Here is a 26,014-nt window from a genome sequence, read left to right as displayed (position 1 = left end):
GCACTTCACAGAGACCTATGCATTAAATTTGGATAAATTACGAAAATGGCCTATTACTTCACGGCATGAAACTTTGGCAAACCTGAACTACTACTACTTGCTAAGGATTATCTATATTGCTATACACAAGAAAGTTTAAATAAGAGGGAGTCATGGTAAGTCATAACTATTGAAAATGTATGCAAACATCTGGTACATTACAAAAGGATGTACACTTGAATAACAGAAGTACCTTAACAGAGTTTTATGTTATTCTTTCTTTTCTTCATACCTTTACCAGTAGCCTATACATTGCATGGTGAAGTTTTCTTTAGGTTGGTGCTATAATGTACATTCTATTTCAATTTGGAGCAGTAGAGATTCATTTTGTATTATTATGAAATGAAAGTCAAATATTCTGCAAAGGGAAAATAAGCATAAATGGTGAAGGAAAAAAACAACATGTATATTAAAATATGCATTGATCAACTGAAAGTATGTACACAAACTTAACAAAAATAATCCTTGATTTGTATCGATTCGTCTCAAAGAAAGAAAAAAAAAGTATAATACATCCCAAGACATGTCCTATAGATGTAAACACACTAAACAAGTTACAAACAGGTTCAAACTCAATTTCTAATAAAACAGAACATAATGACAATAATTAATGACCAATCATTTACAATAACAGGTTTAAAGTAGTCACCCAAAGAAAATTCAAGACAATTAATAATTATGGACAAATTATATATGGATGGAAAGATTTTCTCTTGAAAAAGACGAAAAATTTGCTGAAAAATCATGTAGATTTCATGGAAAGGCGTAAAATGCTTTGTGGCTTGCAGTGTCTCACGTGTGACGTCACAAATCTTGATGCTCTACGGAGGACCACTGAAGGCAGAAAATCTGGATCTCAAAATTAACATTTTCGAGAGATGATTACTGCAGGCCCTGAACATATTTTGAAGTTGTTATATTTGGCTTCCCCTACGCAATGATATGAATTTTGCATTGATTCAAAACAGTTTTGATTCTTCGGATGACTACTTTAAAGAAACAACTTGTAGCATGGAACAGACCAAAATAAAGGTGGTGTATCTATCAAAAACACTATTCACTAGAAAAGATTTACATGTGATAAGTCATATGGAAATGCCTAAACTTCATAACTAAAACTAAGACAACAAAAAAAGTTATATTTTTCAAAGACATAGAATAAGTTCCACTTAAAAGTAAGTGATCTTCTATGGCAAAAAGAAGCAAATAACATCCAAACGTTTCGAAATTCATTGGAAAATACCCAAATACAAATAATGAATGAATAACTACATGTTTTTACCGGTATACAGTCATGTATGTTGTGAAGGTATTTAGAAAGAAAGCACTATCCAATGTCTGCACATGATTCTCCCTCTATAAATATCAAATACAAACAAACATGTTTCCTATGTAACAGTAGCTCTACAGATAGTAACTACAGTGTGTAGCAAGCTCATTCTGCATATTAAATCATCACTTGTTTATAACCGTCACTGCACTACAAGCCCCACATATCATTGTCTTATTCTGGCTTGGTTACATCTCTGTGGTAGTACATGTACTATGTAGTATGTATATGGTGTATGGCTGGGAAAGCTGTTAAACCTTGAAGAACTCCGAAGAGTTGAATTCACAGATTTTGTATTCTTCATTTGATACTAACCTCTCCCGAAGCCGGCAAAAATTGTTCCTTGGCTCAACAAAATAAATTCAAATTCCAACACATAGTTGTAGGTTTTAGGGTCAGTTCAGATAAACTCCTGGAAGCTCACCTTTTCCGAAGCAGTAGAAAATATCTCCTTGGCTCAACAAAATAAATTTCAATTCCAACACATTGTTGTAGGTTTAAGAGTCAGTTCAGATAAACTCCAGAAAGCTATTAAACCTTTCCTGAAGCAGTAGAAAATATCTCCTTGGCTCAACAAAATAAATTGGACTCCAACACATTGTTACATGTTATAGATTCAGTTCAGATAAGGTCCTCTAAGTCAACTTTTTCCTGAAGCAGTAGAAAATATCTCCTTGGCTCACCAAAGTAAATTTAAATTCCAACACATTGTTGTAGGTTTTAGGGTCAGTTCAGATAAACTCCTGGAAAGTAACCTTTCCTGAAGCAGTAAAAAATATCTCCTTGGCTCAACAAAATAAATTTCAATTCCAACACATAGTTGTAGGTTTTAGAGTCAGTTCAGATAAACTCCTGGAAAGTAACCTTTCCTGAAGCAGTAAAAAATATCTCCTTGGCTCATCAAAGTAAATTTAAATTCCAACACATAGTTGTATGTTTTAGAGTCAGTTCAGATAAACTCCTAGAAGCTCATCTTTCCTGAAGCAGTAGAAAATATCTCCTGTAGCTCATCAAAGTAATTTTCAATTCCAACACACTGTAGGTAGATTTTAGAGTCAGTTCAGATAAACTCCTGGAAGTTTCTCTTCGACTTGAAAGCCACATGCGCTGTAGAGTATTTTGACCATCTCTTCATCTTATTACAGCGATATGAATTGTGTGGAATCGAGCATATATTCCAACAGCTTACAATGACTTTCTGATGCTGGTGACTGCACGTACACTAGGCAATCCAAAACATACTTTGCACAACCAAATTGAAGTAATTTTTTCATGACTGCAACAGATCTCTCAACTTTGATTCTAATGAACTGCTTTCCACTCAGTCCCTGGAGTGAGATGATATGCATAACTACACAATGTAAAGTTCTGAATACAGTAAACTATTATGCACTTGGTACAGTCAAACCTGTCTATAGCAACCCCCCCCCCCCCCCCCCAAGAGAAACACAAAAAAATGGTCTTTGAAGACAGGTTCCTTTAGTACATATTTCAATGAGAAACCATTTTCAAGGGAAACAAAAAATGTGGTCTTTGTAGACAGGTTCCTTTGGTACATGTTTCAATGAGAAACCATTTTCAAGCCGGGAAACAAAAAGAGTGGTCTTCAAAGACAGGTGGTCACTAAAGCAGGTTTGACTGTACTATAAATTAAGTAGTCAGAGGAAAAGAAAAGAAATACTTAAATAAATAAAGCAAACAGAAATTCTAATGAATATCTTGGTTGAAGTCACCTCTCAATGGTAAGATTCATCCCTAGCTCCGAGGCGACATTACTTGACAAAGTTGAACGATGTGCAGTTGGCAAGGCAGAAGTTTTCACAACAATCTTAACAACTGGGCCCTGTCTTACATAGAGTTACGATTGATTCAAATCAATCGCAAGTTTGGAGTCTCCTATCTCTTATATGTACATAGTTGTGATTGATATCAATCACAAATAAGTTGAGATTAATATCAAATCTTTGTAAGACGGGCCCTGGTCTTTTGAAGAATATTCCCTGCTTTTAGTTGATATGCCTTTAGAGGTCTGTAGTTCTGCCTACTTGGTAATATTTTTGATTTCCTGAAGACTTGTCGTTATCAGAGCTGCATGTATCAAACATTGTTGGGGTTAACACAACAGTTCATCTTGAAGCTCGCGGTCCCTAGAGCATCATGGTCCTGCCCACTTGGCTTAATGCTATTGTGGTTTATGAAATGTAAATTCTTGACGCTTGTTTTGAATGAATTCCTTATAGATTCTTGTAGTATTTCTCCCACAAGCTCCAGGTCCTTGAAGCAATTCCTTCCACAAATGAAAATGGTTGACTATCCCCTGCTTTCAATAGACATACGTCTCGGCAATCAAAGTTCTGCCTGCTTTGCACAAGTCTCAACGTTCTGAAGACTTGTTATTGTAGCTACCAAACATGGTTGGGGTCGACTCTGAAGTTTGTCTTTATCCTATACTTGAAACTCATTATCACGATATATCATTATAGTCCTGCCTACTTGGCTTAATGCTACTTCTTATGAACTGCTGGTTCTCACAACTTGTTGTGGATCAATTCCTGACAGCTTCCCTTGTAGAATTCTCCCACACTTAAAGCTCCTGGTCCTTGAAACATTCCCCTCACATGAAGCAAACAATTGACTCGTGTACTAATCCCTTTTTAGAGTCGTCAAATTTTGTTTAAATGAAGTTGAGATCCGACTTTGTGAGGCCTATCCTGTTTATAGTCGAGACTTGAGATGCCGTTGAGCATTGCAGTTCCATCCACTTTGTCCTAGACTTGGTACCAGAGCTACCAAAGATGGTTGGCTTTAACTCTGAACAGCTTGTCTTTATCCTACAAGTGAAGCTCGGTGTCCCTAGAAGTATTTAAGTCCCCCCTACTTTGCTTAATGCCATAACGGGAAGTCGTCATGAATGGCTCATTTTCAGGATTTGTTTTGAACAATCTCTTATGACTTCTCTCGTAGAATACATCCCCTACTCAAAGCTTCCAATTCTCAAAGCAGTCTCTTACACGAAGCACAACACTCGATTCACTAACTAATCGCTGTCGGAGCCGTCAATCCTGGTTTTGACGAAATCTTGACAGTTAATCTTGTGGAATTTCTCCCATGCTTTAAGCTGACAGTCCCTGGAACAGTAGAGTCCGGTGCACCTGGCGCAACGCTTCAGTTTCTTGCCTATCCCCAAGCCGCACATGTCGCACGACGGGATGGGTTCCAAGCCATGCATATCCCGGTATTGGATCAACACCTGAAAGAAAGCAACAGGTAGAAATATGAAGAGGATCTGCCTATTTGGGCTGATAGGGCCGTGTCCAAAGCATTAATCACTTTAACACTGAGCAAATGCCATTCTAATCCCTTTTATAGAAACTTTGAACAGTGTGCTTCTTTTTTCTTTCTGTTTCCTTAAAGTGATTAGGAAACATTGTTGAAGGTTGATGAAAAAACTGCGTAATTTTTGTATGAAATGTTACTCTTTATTTTTCTTCTTCTGTACTAACCCTCTAATATGCAATAAGTCCTGAAAAAATTACCAAACCACAAAGATATTTATCGGTTTCTTTGAAGGCATCACTGTGTGACACCCTCTAAAACTAAATTCTCCCAACCGGTTTTCCATGTAAATGACATCAAACAGGCTTGAAAAATTCATTGCTTTGTGACGATTTACATTCACCTAAAATTTAATAAAATTGTGATAATATAGTTGGGAGAATTAAGGAATCAATCAGACCAGTTTTTCCCAATTTTTATCAGTAATAATGGTCTGTTTTCAAATTATCTTTAACTGTACATCTAGCATTGAAATCGCTACCTTAGCACCATTTGCTCTCATCTGAACAATGTTAATAAGTCCCTTTAAGGTCAACTTGCTCTCAAGCTCGGATTTCCCTTTAATCATCCAGCAGGGTTCATGTCCCTGCTGGGGACCCACTCACCTTGTCTCTGTGTGATATGAAATAGTCAGCCGTGTCATCCCCCATTAGACATAGTGTGATGTCACAAAGAGCCCGGTAGTAATCTTTAACAAAGAAGAGTCCCCTAGATCGGCGGTACAGGGCTTTTCTCATTAAAGTGTTGTTCCTAACATTGCCAATTCTGTTGGTAGGATCTGCCACTGTTGTGTTAAAAAGGAGTGAGTGAGAGAGAGAAAGAGAAAGAAGAGACAAGTAAAAAAATTGATTAACCCTATGGCTACTGAATTCTCTAATTCCATTAAAGCTTAATACAGGGATAACCTGGTCCCTATAGGCTAATACGGGGATATTCCAGGGGGTGTTTCACAAAGATCCTAAGTCAAACTTAACTGTAAGTTGGACTTAAACATTATGGAGAGCCATTTGCACCCCCAAAACACAATATATTCAAAAGCAAAAAGTATTTTAGACTTTTATAAATTCCACATCAAGAACATGAAATCTCCTTGATAATAGAAAATAAGAATGATTTGAATCAACATTTTATGCCTTTGAAAACAAAATTTACAAAATATTTTCAAGGATGCTAACGGCTTTCCATAATTGTTAAGTCCAACTTAGGATTTTTGTGTAACGCCCCCCTGGTCCCATAGGCAATGAGTTAAGAAAATGAACAACTCTGCCAAGAGAGATGGAAGAGATGTCCAGATAAGTAGTAGGTCTCTGTTTATGCAATGGGCAGAGTGCCTTAGATAACAATGTTATTGAGCCCTCTATATAGCAAGCAAGGCCTAATCGGTGACCATTGGTCCCCCATGATCCCCTTTTTTCTTATGTTAAAGTGACCTTGCAGGGAGGTATACACTATGAATATAACGGACAAAGAAAGCGGACAAAATTTACAGTTCCTCAGGTAGACAAAGGAACATCCCTTCACTGCTATTATGTAAAAATGTGTAGAGCAGGTGAATATGCAAGTGACACCTGTTCTACACATTTTTACATAATAGCAGTGAAGGGATGTTCCCTTGTCTACCTGAGGAACTGTATATTTTGTCCGCTTTCTTTGTCCGTCATGTTCATTGTGAGAATCGCTCCTGGCCAAACTAGTGCAGGAGGGCTTTAAAAGAGTACAATACCTAAATCAGAATTTGTATGCTTACCTCCAATGCACCTTGCGATGGCTTTGTCGCAGTCCTTGATAGCTTGTTGGTATTGTTCTAGACTAAGATGGCTTTGGGCTCGGTTGCAGTACAGGGTGATAGGTAGGTCATACCTGTTACAAACACCATACAAAGCATTTGTTAAACAAGTTTCAAATCTACTGTTTCTGGTAACTAGCCACACCCACAAATACGACTTTGATGATAACAAATATATTGTGCAGCGTTGACATAAGTGCTTCAATTTGAGAGAAGGATGTTTGGTAAGGAACAAAATTGATGAATGTCAGGTAACATGTTAAAAGATGTCGTAATAATTATTATTAATGCATAGACAATTAAAAGATGATTAAATTCCCGCTATCAATGAAAAATATTGCACAATTACAAAGTAAGAGGTCAAGGAGAAAGAAGAAGAAATAGTAAGGGAGACAGCGAGAGAGAGAGAGAGAGAAAAGGGAGAAATACAAATAGGGATATAGAAAGAGTACAGTATGTTAAACGTATAATAAACATAGACAAAGAGCAAAGCCCAAATTCACAAAGGAGGTTTGTCAACAAACCTTGGTTTTCGTGCCTGGTTTGTAAAAAACACGTCAAAACGCGTCATATGACGTACATAAACCTCGGTTTGTCAACAAGCCTCCTTTGTGAATTGGGGCTAATATCTTTAGGCTCTTACCATGATTTTAGCTGTTTCTCTTTCTTGAGTGGGGGGCAAATAACAAGGCCCTCTGTGTATTTAGATATGGCTTCCTTGTAGTTCTTGCCTAAAAAAGCATTGTTCCCTTCTTCCTTCAGCGTCTCAGCTCTGCCTTGGTGCAGACCGTTGCTTGTTTTCATTCGCTGTTGAAATTGACCATCCGCATGCCGGTATGCACTGAAAAAGTAATTAGAAATAGGGTTCTCTTATAATGCTCATTTATATTTCATAGCTAGACTGGATGGAAAGCAAATACATTGAATAACACTGTAAAAACAATACCAACACACAATACACTACACAATCACCATATGTTTGTTGAACATTAAAATAAATAATTTTATACCTTTCAGTTGGCAACACTTATAGGTAGAAGATTCTTACAGTACATCGGTAGATTTTTACAATAGAGATGAAAATCGTTTTACTTGAAGTAAACTGAAAGAGACAAATGTGACACATGTATGCCTAATCACTCAAGGGTCAATTCTCGGAGCTTCGAGTAGTTCCCTCCCACCTGCAATCTCTATAGGAAGGAACAGTCCTGGTGCTCCATAGACTTGACCAATGGACTATTTCAACTTGACCACACAACAAATATTTAGTAGAGTAGAAAAGCATGTGAATGTTTCTCTACTATACTAGATATTGTAGAGGTGTTGTGGTCCAGTGAATAAGACTGTGGACCCTAAGTTACAGGGTTTGTATCCCTGTCGCAGCACTAATGTCCTTTGGCAAGACAGTAATCTACATTTGCCACACTCCACCCAGGGGAGGTAAATGGGTACCTGGTAAATGCTAGAGCGCCTTAGTGGTAGCCAAGCTAAAGCAGGGGGTTTTCATTGTGGAGGGCCAGGAGTGTCCAGTTTGACCAGGAGACATGAGGGCTATACAAGAACCACTACATGGCTTTACTAAAACAGCAGATATGAATGTTCAGACACATTGTACAATTGCTTAGGCTGTACCACTGCTTGAAGGGGGTGTAACATTGGTCAGAGAGCGGCTGACCTCAGAAGTCTTTGCCTATTCTTGATCATAGTTAACGCCAACCTACCTTTCAGCATAGTATTTGTAGCCTTTCAGGAGGTCTGTTACGTTCATGTCTATTTGTCTCTGTGGAGAGAAGGAAAAAAGATGCAAATAATATTATATACCACATTTGAAGATTCTATGTCTCTCATAGGTAAAAAATGCAAGCTTGAAACTCACTACTGACTGCTGGGCACTATAGCAAAAAAAAATTGTCCAGGCATAGTTCTACCTGCGCATACACTGTTATGTAAGGACACAATAACTGCACATGATGGCAAATAACATTTTCTTTAGCTTTCTTTAGCAGATTTAGAGTTAGAGTGCATCTACCTCTAAACAGCGTACAGCTCTAAAATGAAATTGTTGGATAGTCATAATAAATGAATCACACAAGACTGCATTCAACCAATTATTTGATTAGGATCTTGGCGTGAGTTGTGTAATATTATTTTTTGCTTGCAACTCCATAACCAGAACTCTAGTTTTCAAAGACACATAGGAGTGGGCCATCATGGGGAATGCAACACTGTTTGGGTGTTTACCCAATACAAGGTGTTGTCAATCACCAGGATTAGCCTTCAGTTTTATGACCAACCGGTATTATGTAATAATTTGCATTGCTCATCCAGTCTCACCATGCTGTCAGGTCCTAATCTCACTTTCCCTCACCTCTCTGAGAGACAAGGAGGTATTTCTTGATAGGCCTACGGGTTAGCTGTGTGCAGACCTCTACACACATTAAAGGTAAAGACCAGTTCTGGTCATGCGATTGCATTGTGAAAGAAACGGTGTGGAATCGATAAGAAAGGTTGATCATCTAGCATATAAGTATTGGTGTGTACTGCAAGGTTCTGGAATCATCAAAATGATAAGAAATTTGGCCCAGTCTTGGAGAAGTTACAAGCACTGTACACAGAAAGATGTATATGGGACTACACAATATTTATCCAGGCTGGATAGATATGATAATTTACCAAATATATCAATTACTAGGCTGTGTCCCGGCAAAATTTGTATCATCAGGTATTAGTCAAAAAATATTCTTTCACATGATTGGTAATAAGAGCTTCCATTTTATTTTTTTGAGAGGGGGGCGTTTCCAAAACTGGCCTATACCTTTAATGGCATTTCTACCAAGTCTGGTGTCAGCAAATTATGGCCTTCTGCACATGGAAACTGACGACCCACTCCCTTTAAAGATTGAAGGGTTTAAATAAGAGGATATACTTACTGCTTCATTGAAGTAGTATGATGGGTAGTAGTGGATGTGATGAGGACCAAAGTACTTGATCATGTGATGAACACCGTCTGTCTCTACGATGTATGTCAGGTAGGTGAGCATGTAGAGGCGTAGCTCATGGGCATGACTGTACATGTGCACTGTGGCTGCTCGGGCAATGTTCTGTGCAACCCAGAAAAAAAAAATAACATTCATTATTATTATTGTTTATACAGTAGGCTTGTGGTTGCACCATGTGGAAGAGGGAGGGAGGGGGGGGGGGGAGGATTGGAGAGTCCTGAAAAGGACTCTCAGTAATCTTTCTTTCTTGAGTGTGTGTAGTCCTGAAAAGGACTGTTGGTACTGTTACTTACATGTATAAGCAGCATCTATTATTGTTTACTTGACCAATCATAAAAAGCATAGATACAAAATAATGGGAAGTCATAAATACGTAATAAGAATATGAAATAATAATAGGAGTGGGAGCAGCAAGTGGGTCAGGGAGCACAAAAGTGAAAGGCACGTGCCCCCCCCCCCCCCCCACTTGCTACTCAGAGTACGTGTACATTGAATAATTTACACTGGTGAGCATTTATAGCAAGCAATTAAAAAATACACACTCAAAACAATCATAACAATTGTGCAGTTCTTGATAGTTGATACACACACAGTCAAACCTGTCTATTAAGGCCACCTCCGGGAACCAAGAAAATTGACCATTGATAGGTGGCCTTTCTAGACAGGTTCTACCACACATGTTTCATTCTAGAGGGAGACAATTAACATGACCACTATAGAGAGGTGGCCTCTAAGACAGGTTTGACTGTATTGTTTCTACGTATTTTCCATAACTTGCACATGACATAAACAACTTATAAGAAACATTTAACATTCAAGCTTTTCAGGGAACATTTTTTATCTGATGTTCTTCCACACTCGCATAATAACAATGACACTGTTCATAAATTACTTTTCACCTCTTCCCAGAACTCAACCTTCTCTTTAAACGATTATGATTCATAGCAACAACAACAACAAATTCAATTTGTGAGTCTTACCTCGACTGCGCCAATTTTGGATCGGAGCATGCCCTCGTGTGACGCGATTTTTGTTGTGAGATGAAAAAAATTGCTGACGTGATCATAGGTTCCGTAAAACACTGTGAGGGAAAGAAATACAAGAGATAGGTAAACACAATTTTCCAGTTGGTATAAAAGAAGCACCTTCATTTTGAAGAACCCCCCCTTGCAAACTTGAATTAGGCTTATGGTAAACCACTTTTTCTCTGGTTATTTCAGATCTATTCAATTAATTTTTTAACTGTTAACTCTTTTCTCCACTACTTTTGATGGACAATCAATCATGCTTTCTATATTATATTTATATCACATCAATTTCACTTTTAAATGTTACATCATTGGATTTTCCTCTTTGGCATCTCTCTCTCTCTCTCTCTCTCTATCTGAAAATTAAAAAAAATCTGCTTGAGGCTGTTTGATTATTGAATCATCGTCATCATTAATTAAAGTCAGCATTTTCCCTCTTACAAGGGTTTACTGACTTGCAAGTCATGATGAATATTTTGTCAGTTAACCTAAGCAGCTCCATAAAAATAAACAAACAGACAAACAGAAACAAGAACAAGAAAGACAAGTGTGTTTGCCAGCACATCCTGCATTATTTGCTTACCTCCTCTTTCCAATAGTTGTATGAGGTTGTGTGTAGAGATTAGTTTGTGGCAGATAGCCTCGCTGTTGCACAACCCCGTGAGGATGAGCAGAGTCTCATTGAGTGCCGCAGAGGCAAACTTACTGGTGACGGGTGCCTCCAACCAGCGAATACAAGGCTGGATAATGAAATTAATGAGAAAGAAACATTTGAGAGAGATGATTATGTAGTGTTCTTACAATCAATTCTGTATTCTGAGGTTTTGAATTCATCAAAATGATTACCGGGTAGATAAGAAAAATCATATACATTGAACAGTGAACAGCACTTGCACACAAAAATTGGTATCTGGGACTTTGTCATTAGTATTTGTTTGTGAAGTCCCAGATACCAATTTTTGTTACAAATGACCGGTCATTAGTAAAATCATGTCATAAAACATCATTTCATAAAGCAAATAAAACATCATCTTATAAAACAAATAATAACCATCAGTTTGTTCGGGCATTAGTAAAATTACCCACATATGGTACCTTCAAAACAGTCCAAACACCCTTGGCTATCGCCTCGGGCATGTTAGACTGTTCCAAAGGTACCTTGTGTGGGTAATTATTACTAATGCCCTCACTGCTGTGTATTATTTGTATAATAATTCATAAACCATTTGAGAAATAAATATGAAACTTCACAGGCTTATTTTTATGAGATACTCTATCTCTATGTCTAGTTTCAGAATCCCCCCCCCCCCCAACCCCCTCGGGTGAGAGAGCACCAAAATAACCCACCCTTTTTAGTGTTAAACACTAAATGCACTTTGTAATGTATTCCCCCTCCCTTTCCCTTCTTTCTTTTTTCTCTTTTTTGTATTGGTGTTAAGGTTTTTCTCTTTTTCTTTTCTCAACAATACAGTGTATATTTGTTAAGGGGTTGACGTTCATAAGGCTAATTGCACTTTTTGCTAACCCCACATTCCCATAAAATTTTGTTTGCTCCTTCCCTTTGTATTTTTCTAGTTATCGATCTTTATCTGTATAATTATCATGTTTGTATGTTTTAATGTTTTTATGGAGAATGAAATAAATGAAATGAAATAACATACTTGACTATTGTAAGCAGTAGCTTGACTAAACACTTACCTTGAGTAAAGTAGGATCTTTCACTACAACATCTCTGGCATTATCATCTGCAATGGTCAACTAAAAGGAGAAAGAAATGTATTTGGGTATGGATTAACATTAAAAAGAAAAAACATAAACCTGTCTACACAATGTACAACCATAATGCATATTAAGGATTGGGCATATATTATCATGTCATCCAATCTAGCCAGATTTTACTCTAGACTCACATAGATAAAGCAACTCTTGCCCTAATCTTTACCTCATGAAAATGTTGAGAGGAATTACGGTAAATAGTGTAGTTGCACAGTACTTTAGATGCAAACCACAAGACCTCGCAACACAAATCTCTCACTAACTCGTAGCGTACTCTCTTAAAGGCATTGTTTGACAATATTAAATCTGAGATGCACATAGAGGGCCACGCACCTCAGATTGTTTCAACTGGAAACATTGTTAAACAATGCCTTCAATGTTTAGTGAGTTTCCTAAACAGGTAGTAGCCTGCTGCTCAACACACTACCGTTCTACCCGCTATACCCACCTCAGACCAATGGATTGCGCACCTAACCGGGCATATATAAGCAACTTGTATGCAGCAAGAAAACTTATGGTCCTTTTTTTTCTTCAAAATTTCTCTAACCTCATATCTGCAAAGGAATCTCCTGCCTGATTTCTATCAGGTGATTTTATTTGTTTAGCATGTTGGACTACCTAATTGGCAAGACATTAATCTACATTTGCCACTCTCCACCCAGGTGTTAAATGGTAGGATGCAAACATTAATGTGGTTGGATGAGCAAGTGTGCGCTTGTAAAATGGCAACTGGCTGGAATGCTCCCCAGGGAGTGGAGAATGTGTGTGGGTAAGCCTGAATCCGATGACCGGGGTAATAATATATCTGTAAAGCGCTTAGACACATCGTCGTATCAATGTATTGGGTGCTATATAAAAGCGGAATATCATTATCACTATCATTCCCCTGTCTTGATGTAAGAACTATTTATTTCATGTATGCAATGGGTTAAAGTGACTTACTATCGCCATAAGCTTCAGACCGAAGAGGTGCATGCAGTAAGTATACGACATGACACACTGTCTCTGTTCATCTTTGGTCATCTCCTCCATGGAGTGCTCCTTGAAGGCTTCCTGGAAGTAGAGAGGAATCAGACCCTGAGGCCTGTCGCCCATCATATCAAACTCGTACTGCTCCACTCCACCCTTGAACCAGTCAGAGGTCAGCTTGGTGGCAAAGTTCTTGTTGACGTACTCGCAGAGTCTCCCAAACAGGTCTTTCTTCTTACCGAGCTACATGATGAACAGAATTAGGGGAAGAAACAACAAATTATAGTGAAGAAATAAACACACATACATACAAGTATCCTTCTAATCATCTGATAAAGTTTAAAAGTAAAGAAAGGTCACTGCTCAAAGTTGGTGACCATTCACAATAAAGGTCTTGGAAACGTACATGTACTCACGGAGACTCAGAAACACATCTCTCCCCCCCCCCTAAAAAAAAAGTACACAACAACTAAAAGGTGCCCCCTTTTAACATTTCTTGACCCACCAGCATGTGAACCCCCCCCCCCCTTTCTTGTGAGAAATTAAGATTACACTGGCCCCTGTGAAGGGCTAATACGCAAAAATCGTGAAGCGTTCCATAAACCACATAACCCCCCCCCCCCCCTTGTACAAAAAACAAAAACTAGATGGAACTTCGACTGCGCGCAGTCGAAATGATGCCTCCGTCATAGAGCAATTTTACAAACCAAAACAGAAGAAATTGTTCAAATTCAAGTTCAATTGTAATCCATTAACAGGTTCTCAGAATATCGTGATTACAAGCAATTTCTCATATACATATATGACCCTTTGATCTTTGACCACATGACCCTAACATCTACTCAGTTCATTGGCTCTGTAAGATACATATGTGATCTAAGTTTGGGAGGAATCCATCAATCTGTTCTAATGATAATGCGATCACAAGCTATTTTTGCATGCATAATGAGCCGCATGACCTTTGACCTTGACCTCATGACCCCAAAATTTAATCAGTTCATCGGCTCTGCAAGTAACATACATGACCTAAGTTTGGCAGGAATCCATCAATCGGTTCTTGAGATAACGCGATCACGAGCTGTTTCAGCATACATAATGAGCCCTGTGACCTTTGACCTCGTGACCCCAAAATCTAATCAGTTCATCGTCTCTGCAAGATACATACATGACCTAAGTTTGGCAGGAATCCATCAATCGGTTCTTCAGATAACGCGATCACGAGCTGTTTTTGCATACATAATGAGCCCTGTAACCTTTGACCTTTGACCTCGTGACCCCAAAATCTAATCAATTCATCGGATCTGCAAGATACATACACGACCAAAGTTTGGCAGGAATCCATCAATCGGTTCTTCAGATAACGCGATCACGAGAACGGGACGTACGGACGGACGGACGGACAACCCGAAAACATAATGCCTCCGGCTACTTCGTAACGGAGGCAAAAAATCCTGCACCTGCCCCTGTTCTATACTCACTTTCTTAGCCGATGGGATATTGTTGTGACAACAGTAGGACAGGATGTGGAGGGCGTGGCAGGTCATGATTGGTCGACTTGTATCTGAAAAAGAGAAACAGAACCCTGTATTACATATGGGGCCATATTCTGTAATTGTCGTAACAAACTGAAATTGTGCTGAACGAACATTGACCAATGTTGCTTGCACAGATGTCGATTTTAAGCTTGTGCAGATAAAACTAAGACCCCTGTTACACATGCATCAGCTTTTAAAGCCAGCTCTGGAGACGGCCTCACGCCTGCAATTTGAAGCCGCCTCGACATCATCAAACCCCCGTTATACATATCTTGGGCCCGCAATTTTGCGTCTACACGTAGGCCGGCCTCACGTTGGGGCGCACTCCTGATGGCAAAGCGTGCCTGATGTAATGGTGATATATGATGACGGGCCACTTCACTTCCGCTTATAAGCTGGCGCCGAGTCCACTTTGGTGTTACACTTACTGATTGCGGGACTGAGTACGGACTCGGGTCGGCTTCAAACCACATCAAGAGGTGGACTGGATGGAGGCGGACTTAGTCCGGCCTCAGTTCGGCTATTAAAAAAAGGTGATGTTACACAAACGTCGAGCCGCCTCCGGGGCTGGCCTCAGTCCACTTTCAGAGGAATGTGTAACAGGGGTCCAATGAATTTAAATTCTTCTGATTTATTATGACAATTTAAATAGTTTAATATCATAAAATGGACTTTCAAGAAGTAAAAGACCTAAGCCCCTTATAAGATGCCACCATTACTTAATTTTAGTATTACATGTATTATTAAACAATCATCTAGATTGCATGGCTGATGCCCCCCCCCCCCCCCAAAAAAAAAAAATCAAGCAAGAGCTCTGGACGTCCTCTCTTACCCATGGCATACCCGACAACCACATCCAAGAACGACTTGTGCTTGATGACCTCATCGAAGAAGGGCTTGGTGATGTCTTCAGTGCGGCAGATATAGCTGCTGGATATGATATTACTGGTAATCTCCAAGCTGTGGAAGTAGACCGACTCCCACGAGTCTCCAAAGCCGCTGCTTGCATCGTCCTCCGTCACAGACTGCGGGACCTTTTGAATAAAAAAGGAGAACACTTAATTCTGGCATCAAAATTCCCCAATACCACACATTTTATTACACACTGGTTGCTTAGCCAATTTAGGCCATGCCCTTTCCAGCACTGTACATATTTAACATTCTATTATCATTTTTGTTTTTTATCACTATGCCTTTTTAACTTGCCAAAGTGTCTTCATCTTAAAATGGACATTTATGGCATGAATGATGTTCCCTAGAAAGTAGAAACATATATTTTGATAACACAAAAAAAAATGAAGTATCAACAGGTTATTAAAAATTAACACTCAATCCACTCATAATACATTTTGATTAATACTACATTGTAAATCCCCCAATAAATGAAAAATTGCTTACAAACTGATATAAATATATTAAGATTTAATCAGTAAATATGAGTTGTTAAAAAGAAAAAAAATATAAAGTGGGGCGAGTTTACCACTAGTCTCTTTTTTCAACTGTTAGTTATTGATTCCAATTACTGGCCATGAACACAATATTCTAGATTTGTTTAGATTTGTTTTGATTTTGAATGGTAATGATTCCCTATCTTTTTTAAATATAATTGGCATGGCAAGAATATAATTGCATTTTCATATGGAGATAGGTCTTTATGCAATATTTTAAAGCATTTTAAAAGTTTCATTCAAACACACTCTGGCCTCAGAAGTATGTAAAAAATAAATGGTGCAACTTTGAGGAGTCAAAGCATCTAGACTTCTAACAAATCAAGATATAAAATATTTTATGCACTTATGAAAAGAGAAATACATGTTTGTGATCATTGAAATAACAGTGTAAAGATCTTAATTGGTCACCTTTATGCGAAGAAGGAGGTTAACAACATCAAACAGACGGCAGCTTATGAAGAGTTCCATTAACTCATTCCATTCCATCTCATGAAACTGAAAGACAAAGGAAAATGAATATATTGATAAGGGAGCACCAAACGTGAGGCTCCAGGTCCATTCGCTGTGTATTAGTTTTTATCAGCTTATTTAAGTACAACAATTCAAACAAGAGTTTGGAGAAATACAGTTACTGAAACCATCTATTTATTCATTGAACTCACACTGTCACTGCTTCGTAACTAGTATAACTTTTAACTCTACCAGCACTGCCACAGTCACAGACGACTCCTGGATGGCATCTCAATTCAAGTGCTCTGTGTCCAGTCCAGCCGAAGGCAAAATGATTATGAAGAAAAACTGTGAAAACGCCATTACGAACGTGTAGCTCGCGCACAGTTTTTCCTTCATAATCATTTTGCCTTCGGCGTTGACTAGAACGGATGAGATTTAGATGACGTCATGCGCAGCGAGAGTTAACATACGTCTTGCAAGATTTTCAACATGATTTTCGATTTTGACCCAAAATTTCCTAAAAAGGGACCATTAAACAGATTATTTCAGTCAAGTTGGTAAGTGGAACCGATTTATTATAGCCTAGGGCCTAGAAAATCTAGGCCTAATTTACAATATAGATCTAACATGCACGAGGTAAAATGACATTTGGGGGGATTTTCGGGGGATTTTCGGGGGATTTTCGGGGCATAAAAATATGGCCATAAATGGTCTTGGTGTTAGCAAGGGAATGCGTATAGTCGGCTTCCGTCTCTAAAGAGAGAGCCAACCCTACCCCAATAAGAGGCTAACGAACGAAAGAGACTGAAAATTCGGTCTATATGCATTATGCAGGCATGAAAAAACATGAACAAAGTGAAAGTTGGTGTGGCCGTCAGAAAAATGTTGCCAAAATCATGTGAAATTTAGTTTACGTTTTACAGAATACGTCATCCACCGGCCACTCATATATTTACTGTATATCATACTCTACATTGCTTTATTCTTACCGTTGTACCCTCTGTTATCATCATGAGTCGGACAATTTTGGACAAAGCCTTCATAACTTGAACTTGATGTCTCCTCCATTCGTGATCCCGTCCCAATAGCAATTGCACGGCCTCGGCCTCCTCTGGGTTCGAGTTGCGAGTAACGCCGCGAAACAATTTCTTGACGCATTTTGTTCGAGATTTGTCCTGAGTTGACAGCGAGTCAACCAAGATTTTCACCTGATCCCCGAACTTCGTTACCCGCCTTTTATCCTTTCCATTCATTTTTGCAGAGCTTTTTGCCAATTCAGGTCAATATCCATGAGAAATGCAGAGCATATGCGTGTCTGGGCAACAGATCACGAGAGAAACTAGGTATTTTGTGTCTACGTGCATGTGATATGCGCATGTGGTAAACTCCCTATAACGTAACTCCTATCGCCATATCGGAGAGCACAAACGTCAACACAGAACTTTTCTCGAAAAAATCTACAGCTGGCGCTAAACATGATTTTGTTATGCGCTGGACCTTTACCATGTACAGGTGGGCGTAGTAGTAGGATAGTTCCTAGATAGGGACAGTTTCCCTTACTAGACTCTATTTGTTTTCTTTAAAAGAAAGTAGAATGGAGGAGGGGGGGGGGGGCTCTTTTCCTTTATAATGTTTATAGAAAAGTATGCAACCAGTAACCGTCATAAAAATATATCAAGGGCGGACCTACGGGGGGGGGGGGGTGGTTAGGGGTGCCAAGTGAAAATGTGAAAAACGCCATCATGTTACTTGATTTAAAAAGACGTTATCATGCACTGTTTTTTATAGTCTGTGTTATTATATGCCAGGAAAACATCATAATAGCAACAACAAAAATCGCGATGTTTCGCATCGTCATTGGGTCAACCCCCCCCCCATAGCAAAAAGCTAGATCCGCCCCTGAATTTTAGCGGCAAACTTCCTTTAATTACTAACTTAAAGGTACGATGTCCCATTTGCAGGCCAACAAAAATGAAAAGGTTAATTCCAACGGCATTTGAAAGATAATACTAATTTAGAAATTCCCTATAAAAAAGGGGCTTGAAAATGTCTTTAAGTGGGAAAATAACGACCAATATAGTTGTCGAATCGACTTAAGAGCTATAGAGCCAGTAAGTAATAGTCTGTTTCTCAGACCATTGTATCGAATGGTCGTACGTTTTATGCTGCGCAAAGATTCAATCAGTTTAATTTTGGCCATCATAAGAAGTGGGTTATTGATGTAGACAAATGCTCATGATTGTACCCTTTACAGCTCATCTTGTATGTTATTACCAAAGAGGAAAAAAAGCCAGTCAGTCACTCAATAGTGTCTGACAGTGAAGTCTAGCAAGTAAACAGGTTTCCTTGCATAATTTGAATGTTAGGACACTGCTAACTTTTAAATTTCACAGATAGGATGACATATTCATAATTCCTGCACAGTTCAATGGCTGCAAAAGGGACATAGTATCTTTAAATTGTCCGGATGCACAACCTGCCCGGACACCAACGTAAATGGGGGGGGGGGGGGGGGCACGGTGGCCGCTGGCCGCTGGTCTTGATCTTTAAAGGTCTCCGCAAACGGATTATACATGGCTCGATGAAACAGAAACTTTTTTTAATTTAAAAAAAAAAAAAATTCAAGATTTCTAATTAATGTACGTATTAGGCCTCCGAATCATCATATTGTTATCGAAGTTACAAGGAAATGCTCAATTCAAGCCTCCCAGTCAGCCTATGAAAAAAAAAAAACAGTTTGATTTTTTTGATATATATATTCTTGGTCACTTGATTCAGGTTTTGATGTATGATCAAACGCCAAACTTCAAACCCTTCACTGTTATTAGGTTCTACATAATCACACATAAACAGTATCAGCTCTTGGTCATTCTAAACTGGCACAAAAAGCTTATTGACTTTGACAATTTATATTTTGTACCGTAATCTTATATAAAATGACAGCAGAGTATTTGAAAATTCACACTCACAAACATTCATTAATTTCTTTTCTTTTAGATCTGTTTACACATGAAGCCCGTCTGCACTCGTTTGGCCAGGGGGGGGGGGGGGGGGTTAAGACTTTCCTGCATGGTCATCAAGTGACAGGTGGCTATCTCATCAACTCAGCTCTCAATTAACATAAGAAAAAGGGGATCATGGGGGACCAATGACCACCGATTAGGCATTGTTTGCTATATAGAGGGCGCATGTAGAGTAGTGCAGTGGGGCTTTAAAGCCTTTATTTTATCCCTGGAATGATTTTCATCCAATCAGTGGTTTAGTATATCTTGTATTTGATTAAATATTTTATTTTACAACTATCATCAGTGGCGTAGCGTGGGCTCAGTCACGATGGGGGGGGGGGGGGGCGCCAGTCTTAGGCTACTAAATCAATGTTTTCAATTTTGTTTTATTTTAGTCACGGCATCCTTTTAAGAAATAAGAAGATTGGCGTCACCCCAATCACAAATTCATCACAGAATATTCACTTTGCATCCCCCTTGCACTCGCCATTTGCCATTATACACGAGTACCAGCATCTTTCATTTTAATTGTTGCGAGCAAGCGAAGCGAGCGCAAAAAAAGAAGACATTTATAATCAAGGTAAAAAATAGTTTTGTAATCAACCCATTAGATAAAACATACAATAATGTTTGCGGGCCTTTCACCGAGAGATATACATGATTACAAAAAAAAACAACCTCATATTCGGTCACCTCGATACACTAATACGGTTATTCGGCCATCTCATTGCCCAAATGTTGCAAGCGAGTAAAACGGAAGAGCGTGGTGGAAATGTGATTTGGATATAAATGATGTAAGATTTATACCTCACTGTTGAATAAAAGAATATTCGGGCATCTAGCTGCCTGGAATCATTCTGTTTCTAAATGTTGCGAGCGAGAAAGAAAGACTCTTTATTATTTTCAAAGTACTTTTCCCCCGTATAGTTACATATTCTCTCGGTTTTCATGAATTCGACGTCATTCCATCGATTAATATATCTATATAACTTAATTTCTCTCGTAATATCTGAAATGAATTGCGCCATCCCACTTAAAAAAAAAACGCTGTACTTGATGATCAAAATTTGAGGGGCAGATTGATCAGGCGGGGATGACACATATTCCTTGCCCCTTTGAAGTGGGAAAATAGTGCATTTTAAAGCGAAACGAACACACTCGCTCTGTCTTTTTCCCCCGTATGTCTTATTATTTATATCCATCTTTCACTTCTATCTTCGATTCTTTATCTTCTCTGCTGTATACACTACACACTGTTGTATACACTACATCGATGATGCAGATCTGATAACCCCAAAACATTTTTAATTAAACAAACAATTGACCCCCAAAATAGGTATTACCAGGGAGATGTGAGTTTTTACAGCTAACATCTTCCCGTTATATATTAACTATTACATAAAACATTGAACTTTATGGCAACTTCAGTTTGACCTCACTATACTCAGTCTGTAATATTTAAAACTATTAACAGAAATGCTTATCGAGGTATAATTTGTAGCATATTTTTAAAATGTATGCAAAGTCTCCCAGCTATATAAATACAGGCATACCAAAACATTGCTTGCCTAATTTATGTAGCTCTATTTAGTATCTTAAATAAAACTAGTCAATCTGATTGGTCAAAATTGGAGTCGTGATTTTAGCCATGCCCTCCTACCAGTCAATAGTTGTTAAAAGATGCCCGTTGCCTCGGGTAGCGGGTCGTATAAATAAATTTTGCTGAGATCCCCAATGGTTTATGTGTAAAATGTTTCTTTGCGCGAGCGCGGAGACAAAATACAGTGCAGTGTGTGTGCGATTCCCGAATGATATTAACATTCAGGCAACGTTTTAGCAAAGATTTACAGACAGTGTCTCAGATTTTCTGTGATGTTTTAACCATTATTTACTCAAGAAAAGAATAAGGTAAGAATTCTTTGTAGATTTGTTTGTGAATTCGGTCTATAAAAGATATATGGACTGCTTTAATATTCAAAGCATAGCTGTTTCTATACTGGCTCTCGGGGACGTTACATTCGCGGCGCGCCGAGGGGTCATATTGAGGATGTAATACGTACTCTTGAGCCTGAAACAGCGATTCGTCTTATAGCAGTCAATATTCGACTGCTACGAGAGGACTGCCTGTTTTTATACGCTCAAGGGAAATTTGCCTCCGCTGCTATCAGCCTGAGGCGCGCCTGGGTGGGTGGCGCCCCTAGGGGTGATATAGCAGCGGAGGCAAATTTCCCGAGAGCCAGTAAAGAAACAGCCAGTCCTCGAGTATTAAAGCAGTCGATATCCTTTTTATATGCCGAATTCAAACAAAAATCTACCAAGAATTTTTGCCCTGGATTTTACTCTTGGACTATTGAATGGTTTTGGCATTTTTTGTTTCTTTACGGGAATGGCTAAAATCACGATTGCAATTTCGACCAATCAGAAGGCTGGATTTCTTAATCGAGGTATATAAATCTATAGACCTCTCTTTAGTATGTTGAATAAAACTAATCATCTGATTAGTCGAAATTGGAGTCGTGATTTTAGTCATGCCATCCTACCGGTCAATAGTGTTTTAAAAGATGCCGTTGTCCAGGGGCGTCGTTTGAGGGGGGGGGGGGGGAACGACACCCCACCTATCAGGTTATTGTCTGTAAAATAGCGCTGCCGTCGGGGTAAAATGAGAAAAGGGGAGGGAAAGAGAAAAAAGGAAAGGAAAATAAAGAAAGGAAAAGAAAGGAAAGAGAAGAGATGGAAAAAAAAGTACTCATAGGTAAAAAAAAAAAAAAAAAAAAAAAAAAAAAGGAAAATAAAATAAAAGAAAAGAATGAAATGAAAGAACAGAAAGGAAAGAAAGAAAAGGAGAAAAGGAAAAAAATAGAAAAAGGGGCAGGGGGAAGAAAATGAAACAAAAGAAACGGGGAGATGAAAGAGAGGAGAGAGATGGGTAAGAGCATGAGAGAGGAGGGGTGGGAGTAAGATAGAGAGAGAGAGAGAGGGAGAGAGGGGGGGGGGGGTTGTTGGATAGAGTCATCTCGTCGAAGGAGCAAGAAAGATACGTGTAGATATGTTGCTGTGTCGGGTCAGCTGTGTCGGTATTCTCGCTTGGTCCTCGTGCAGAAGTTTGAACTCGGTGAGATGTATAATATCGGTCGGCTGGCGAATTATTTTTTCCTACGAACTGTGAATTTTTATCGACGACTTCGTAAGAGACTACAATAATGATATAATACTTGATTGGAAATTTATTGGGGGTATATGCTATCTTCCCATGTGTTAACTAAGCTTAAAGAGGTTATAACGAAAACAGATATCTGTTTTGCCCGAAGAAAAGCAGCCCTGGAATTGATAAATTCGAAATGGAATACTTCTTTACACATAAGATGGATCAAGAACACCGGATAAAGACTCTGCTGCTGCTGCATTTCATGTACTTTATTATGATGTTTCTCACAGACTAGCTAATGCCACATTATGGTTGTTACAACTCCCAGGTCTCTACACTGGGGCAGTTATCTTTTCCGTCTCTTTGAGTTCACTCCAGGCCAGAGAATCTTGTAAGGACGAATCTTTTATTCTTGAATTTCTAATCCTGTTTAGTCAGCTTAAATACAAAGGCACCCAGGGCAATTTCGAATGGATTCCCAGTCACTGTGGTCTACATCACGATGAGATAGCAGATTAGTTTGCTAAAGCAGGACTAAATAAAAACATAGAAATCAACAACGCACTTACCAGAGCAGAATCAAAGTATGTTTTAAAAGAAATTCTACATACAGAAATGGCAAACATATATAAATATACGAAATACAGTGCAGTCTGTGTGTGTGTTTGCAAGCCCCAAACTTGGCTATCAAATTTAGTTGATGATAAACAAGAAATACTGTTTTAATGGCTGTTATTTTATCAATCCAGATATTATTACTATCACTATCATTATCACTATCATTATTGCTGTCACTATCAATGTAGAGAGCATATAATATAAGAAAAGCGCTTGAAACTACTATCATTTCTCAACAATGTTTTAAAACAAAAATATAATTCACTCAATCAAGGACCCTAAATTTGTCATGGAGTGGTCTTTTACGATTTAAGTTAGAACGTTAATTTCCATTATAAAATAATCAATAGATTATAAATAGAGATTTTAAAAAATCTATACGCTAGTATAGGCAGTCTTTGCAGGTATTGTTTTTACTTTAAACAAAAATTAACTCTCAGAGTACCATATAATTATGATGGAGATACCATTTTCATCATTATGACTATTGCACTGACCCTATTTGACATTAATTACTTGAAGACAAATCATTAAGAGCAATGTGATTACGTCAAATTAATTTTTTTTCTCATGTTCATTTGCCTGTACTTGTACTTGGAACTAGTGGGGGAAAAAAAAAACGTACAAAATATAACCACCAACTCCATATTACACTCTTAAGTTGACCTCATACAATCTTATTACAATTTAGGCATTTTTTTTAACATTACCAAACAAAAACAAAAATAGACAAGACAAAATACGTACAATTTACATCGAAAGTGAAAAAATACAGACAGAAAAGAGTTCAGCATGTACCCAGCAGGTCATATTACATGTATGTAGAAACACCCTATATAAGATATAAAAAATAAAAAGAGCGTTTAATACCAAGAATATAAAGCATACACAAAATTTAAATATTCAAAAGATCCCATTTCTTGTTCCAAGAGTCAAGTCTATCCCGACTAAGGGCAATTTGTTTTTCGATAGCACAGCTTAGTTTTAATTTACAAATAAATTGATACTTGGTAGGCAATATCTTGTTACATCGACAGCAATACAGATAATACTTGGCATGAATAATTACAAAATTAAATATGTCAAAAGCAGGATCCGTGATACCAAAAAAACATCTCTGTTGGTAATAGTAAAACTGTTGTGCAGTATTACCTGCACTTCTAACCAAAAAGAATGAGCAATTCTACAGTCCCAAAAAAGATGTTGCAATGTCTCATCATCAGTTTTACATAAGGAACAAAGTTTTGAATCAATAAATTTAATATCAAAAAGAAATTTATTCAGAGGGAGATATCGATGGAGAAATTGAAATTGAAAATATCTTAATTTGGTGGACAAAGTTGCCTTAAAAGAAAGACGGTAAATAGAAGTCCAATCCAGGTTTGCCTCATTCATGTGGATGGCCCATTTCCTTTCTGAATTTGGAGTATTGAAAATACTATTAACACAAAGTTTTTGAATGAATCTGCAAACTTTACTAGCTTTACACATATCGCCAATTAACTCATTCTGCCAACTGTTGTGGTTCGCTCTATCAACAGCGATCTTAGGTTTTTTCCAAATAGAGGGAATTGCATGGACCAAAGAAAAATAATCCATAAAATTACATTTCACCCTAGGGTATTTTACAGTAAACTGATTAAAAGTGAGTGTGTTACCATTATCCTGAAGTAAATCCTTATAGTATTTAATACCATTGTTATACCAATTACGGTTATATTGGGTATTGTTCTTTATTCATGACACCATGAGCTGACAGTATTCCTAACAAACATATCATTGATTTTGCCAATACTTTTTTCTGACGGATTCATATTACAATACCATAGGAGATTGCCAAGAAGGGGCCTCAAATTGTAATCAAAGAAGATTTTCCATTTGCCAGTATTTTTAGAGTCAATAAGGCGCTTCACCCAAGCAATTTTAAGGCCTTTAATAAGAGAAGGAATATGGCACATACGAAAACCACCCTCCGAATAATCACCAATGACAGTGAATCTCTTAACTTTCTCCGGCTTCCCAGACCAAATGAATTTATAAACCACGGCATCGAGCTCTTTAATGAATTGAGCAGGGGGGTCAGTTTAGTTTTGGACCATGCATCAGCCTAATCTTTATCAAATGAAATTTAAAGTACAGTATCTCGGAAGTTGCCAAAGTATGGTATACGATATTGTGCATTATATATCGTAGTTATACTGTCCTTGAAACGTTGGGTAAGGGTCTAAAATAGGGAAGCAGTACCACCGTATATTAGGGACTTTTAGATTGCGTGGACTGATGCGTGTGACGTCCATTCAAGGCAGTGCATTAAAAGGACGTCGATCGTAGCAATCCCTATTGTCTTCGTGCGAATCTAAAAGTCCCTAACGTAAGAGTTCAGTGAGCCATAAAGATTCTATGATAATGGATCTCAATTATAAGGAAGGCCGGGGTTTCAATTCATGATATTCGGCAAAAGTTCACCGTGTCATTAGGGACCTTTAGAGCATGCGTTACGTCGTCTCAGTCGGCGATCGAGAATGCGTCAACCTTGATTTTCCT

At 38.2% G+C, this 26,014-nt stretch overlaps 1 protein-coding gene across 1 annotated transcript; it reads right to left on the bottom strand.

Annotated features, from left to right (window-relative positions):
* Positions 1-3,616: 3,616 nt before the first annotated feature.
* Positions 3,617-18,103, bottom strand: LOC578001. Its single transcript, XM_030987093.1, has 14 exons — positions 17,692-18,103; positions 16,658-16,744; positions 15,631-15,832; positions 14,742-14,824; positions 13,237-13,506; positions 12,217-12,276; positions 11,102-11,258; positions 10,471-10,571; positions 9,422-9,592; positions 8,213-8,271; positions 7,135-7,332; positions 6,453-6,565; positions 5,311-5,489; positions 3,617-4,619 (listed from the first exon to the last, which is right to left on the bottom strand). The coding sequence occupies exons 1-14, from the start codon at positions 17,953-17,955 to the stop codon at positions 4,407-4,409; spliced, it is 2,157 nt and encodes a 718-aa protein (XP_030842953.1). The 5' UTR covers positions 17,956-18,103; the 3' UTR covers positions 3,617-4,406.
* Between the last annotated feature and the right edge of the window lie 7,911 nt (positions 18,104-26,014).

The sequence above is a fragment of the Strongylocentrotus purpuratus genome, unplaced genomic scaffold, assembly GCF_000002235.5.
Source record: "Strongylocentrotus purpuratus isolate Spur 01 unplaced genomic scaffold, Spur_5.0 spur5_scaffold_16, whole genome shotgun sequence".
In the NCBI taxonomy this organism is placed as follows: Eukaryota; Metazoa; Echinodermata; class Echinoidea; order Camarodonta; family Strongylocentrotidae; genus Strongylocentrotus; species Strongylocentrotus purpuratus.
Note: the sequence above shows the minus strand (reverse complement) of the source record. Positions and strands in the feature narration are given on the sequence as shown.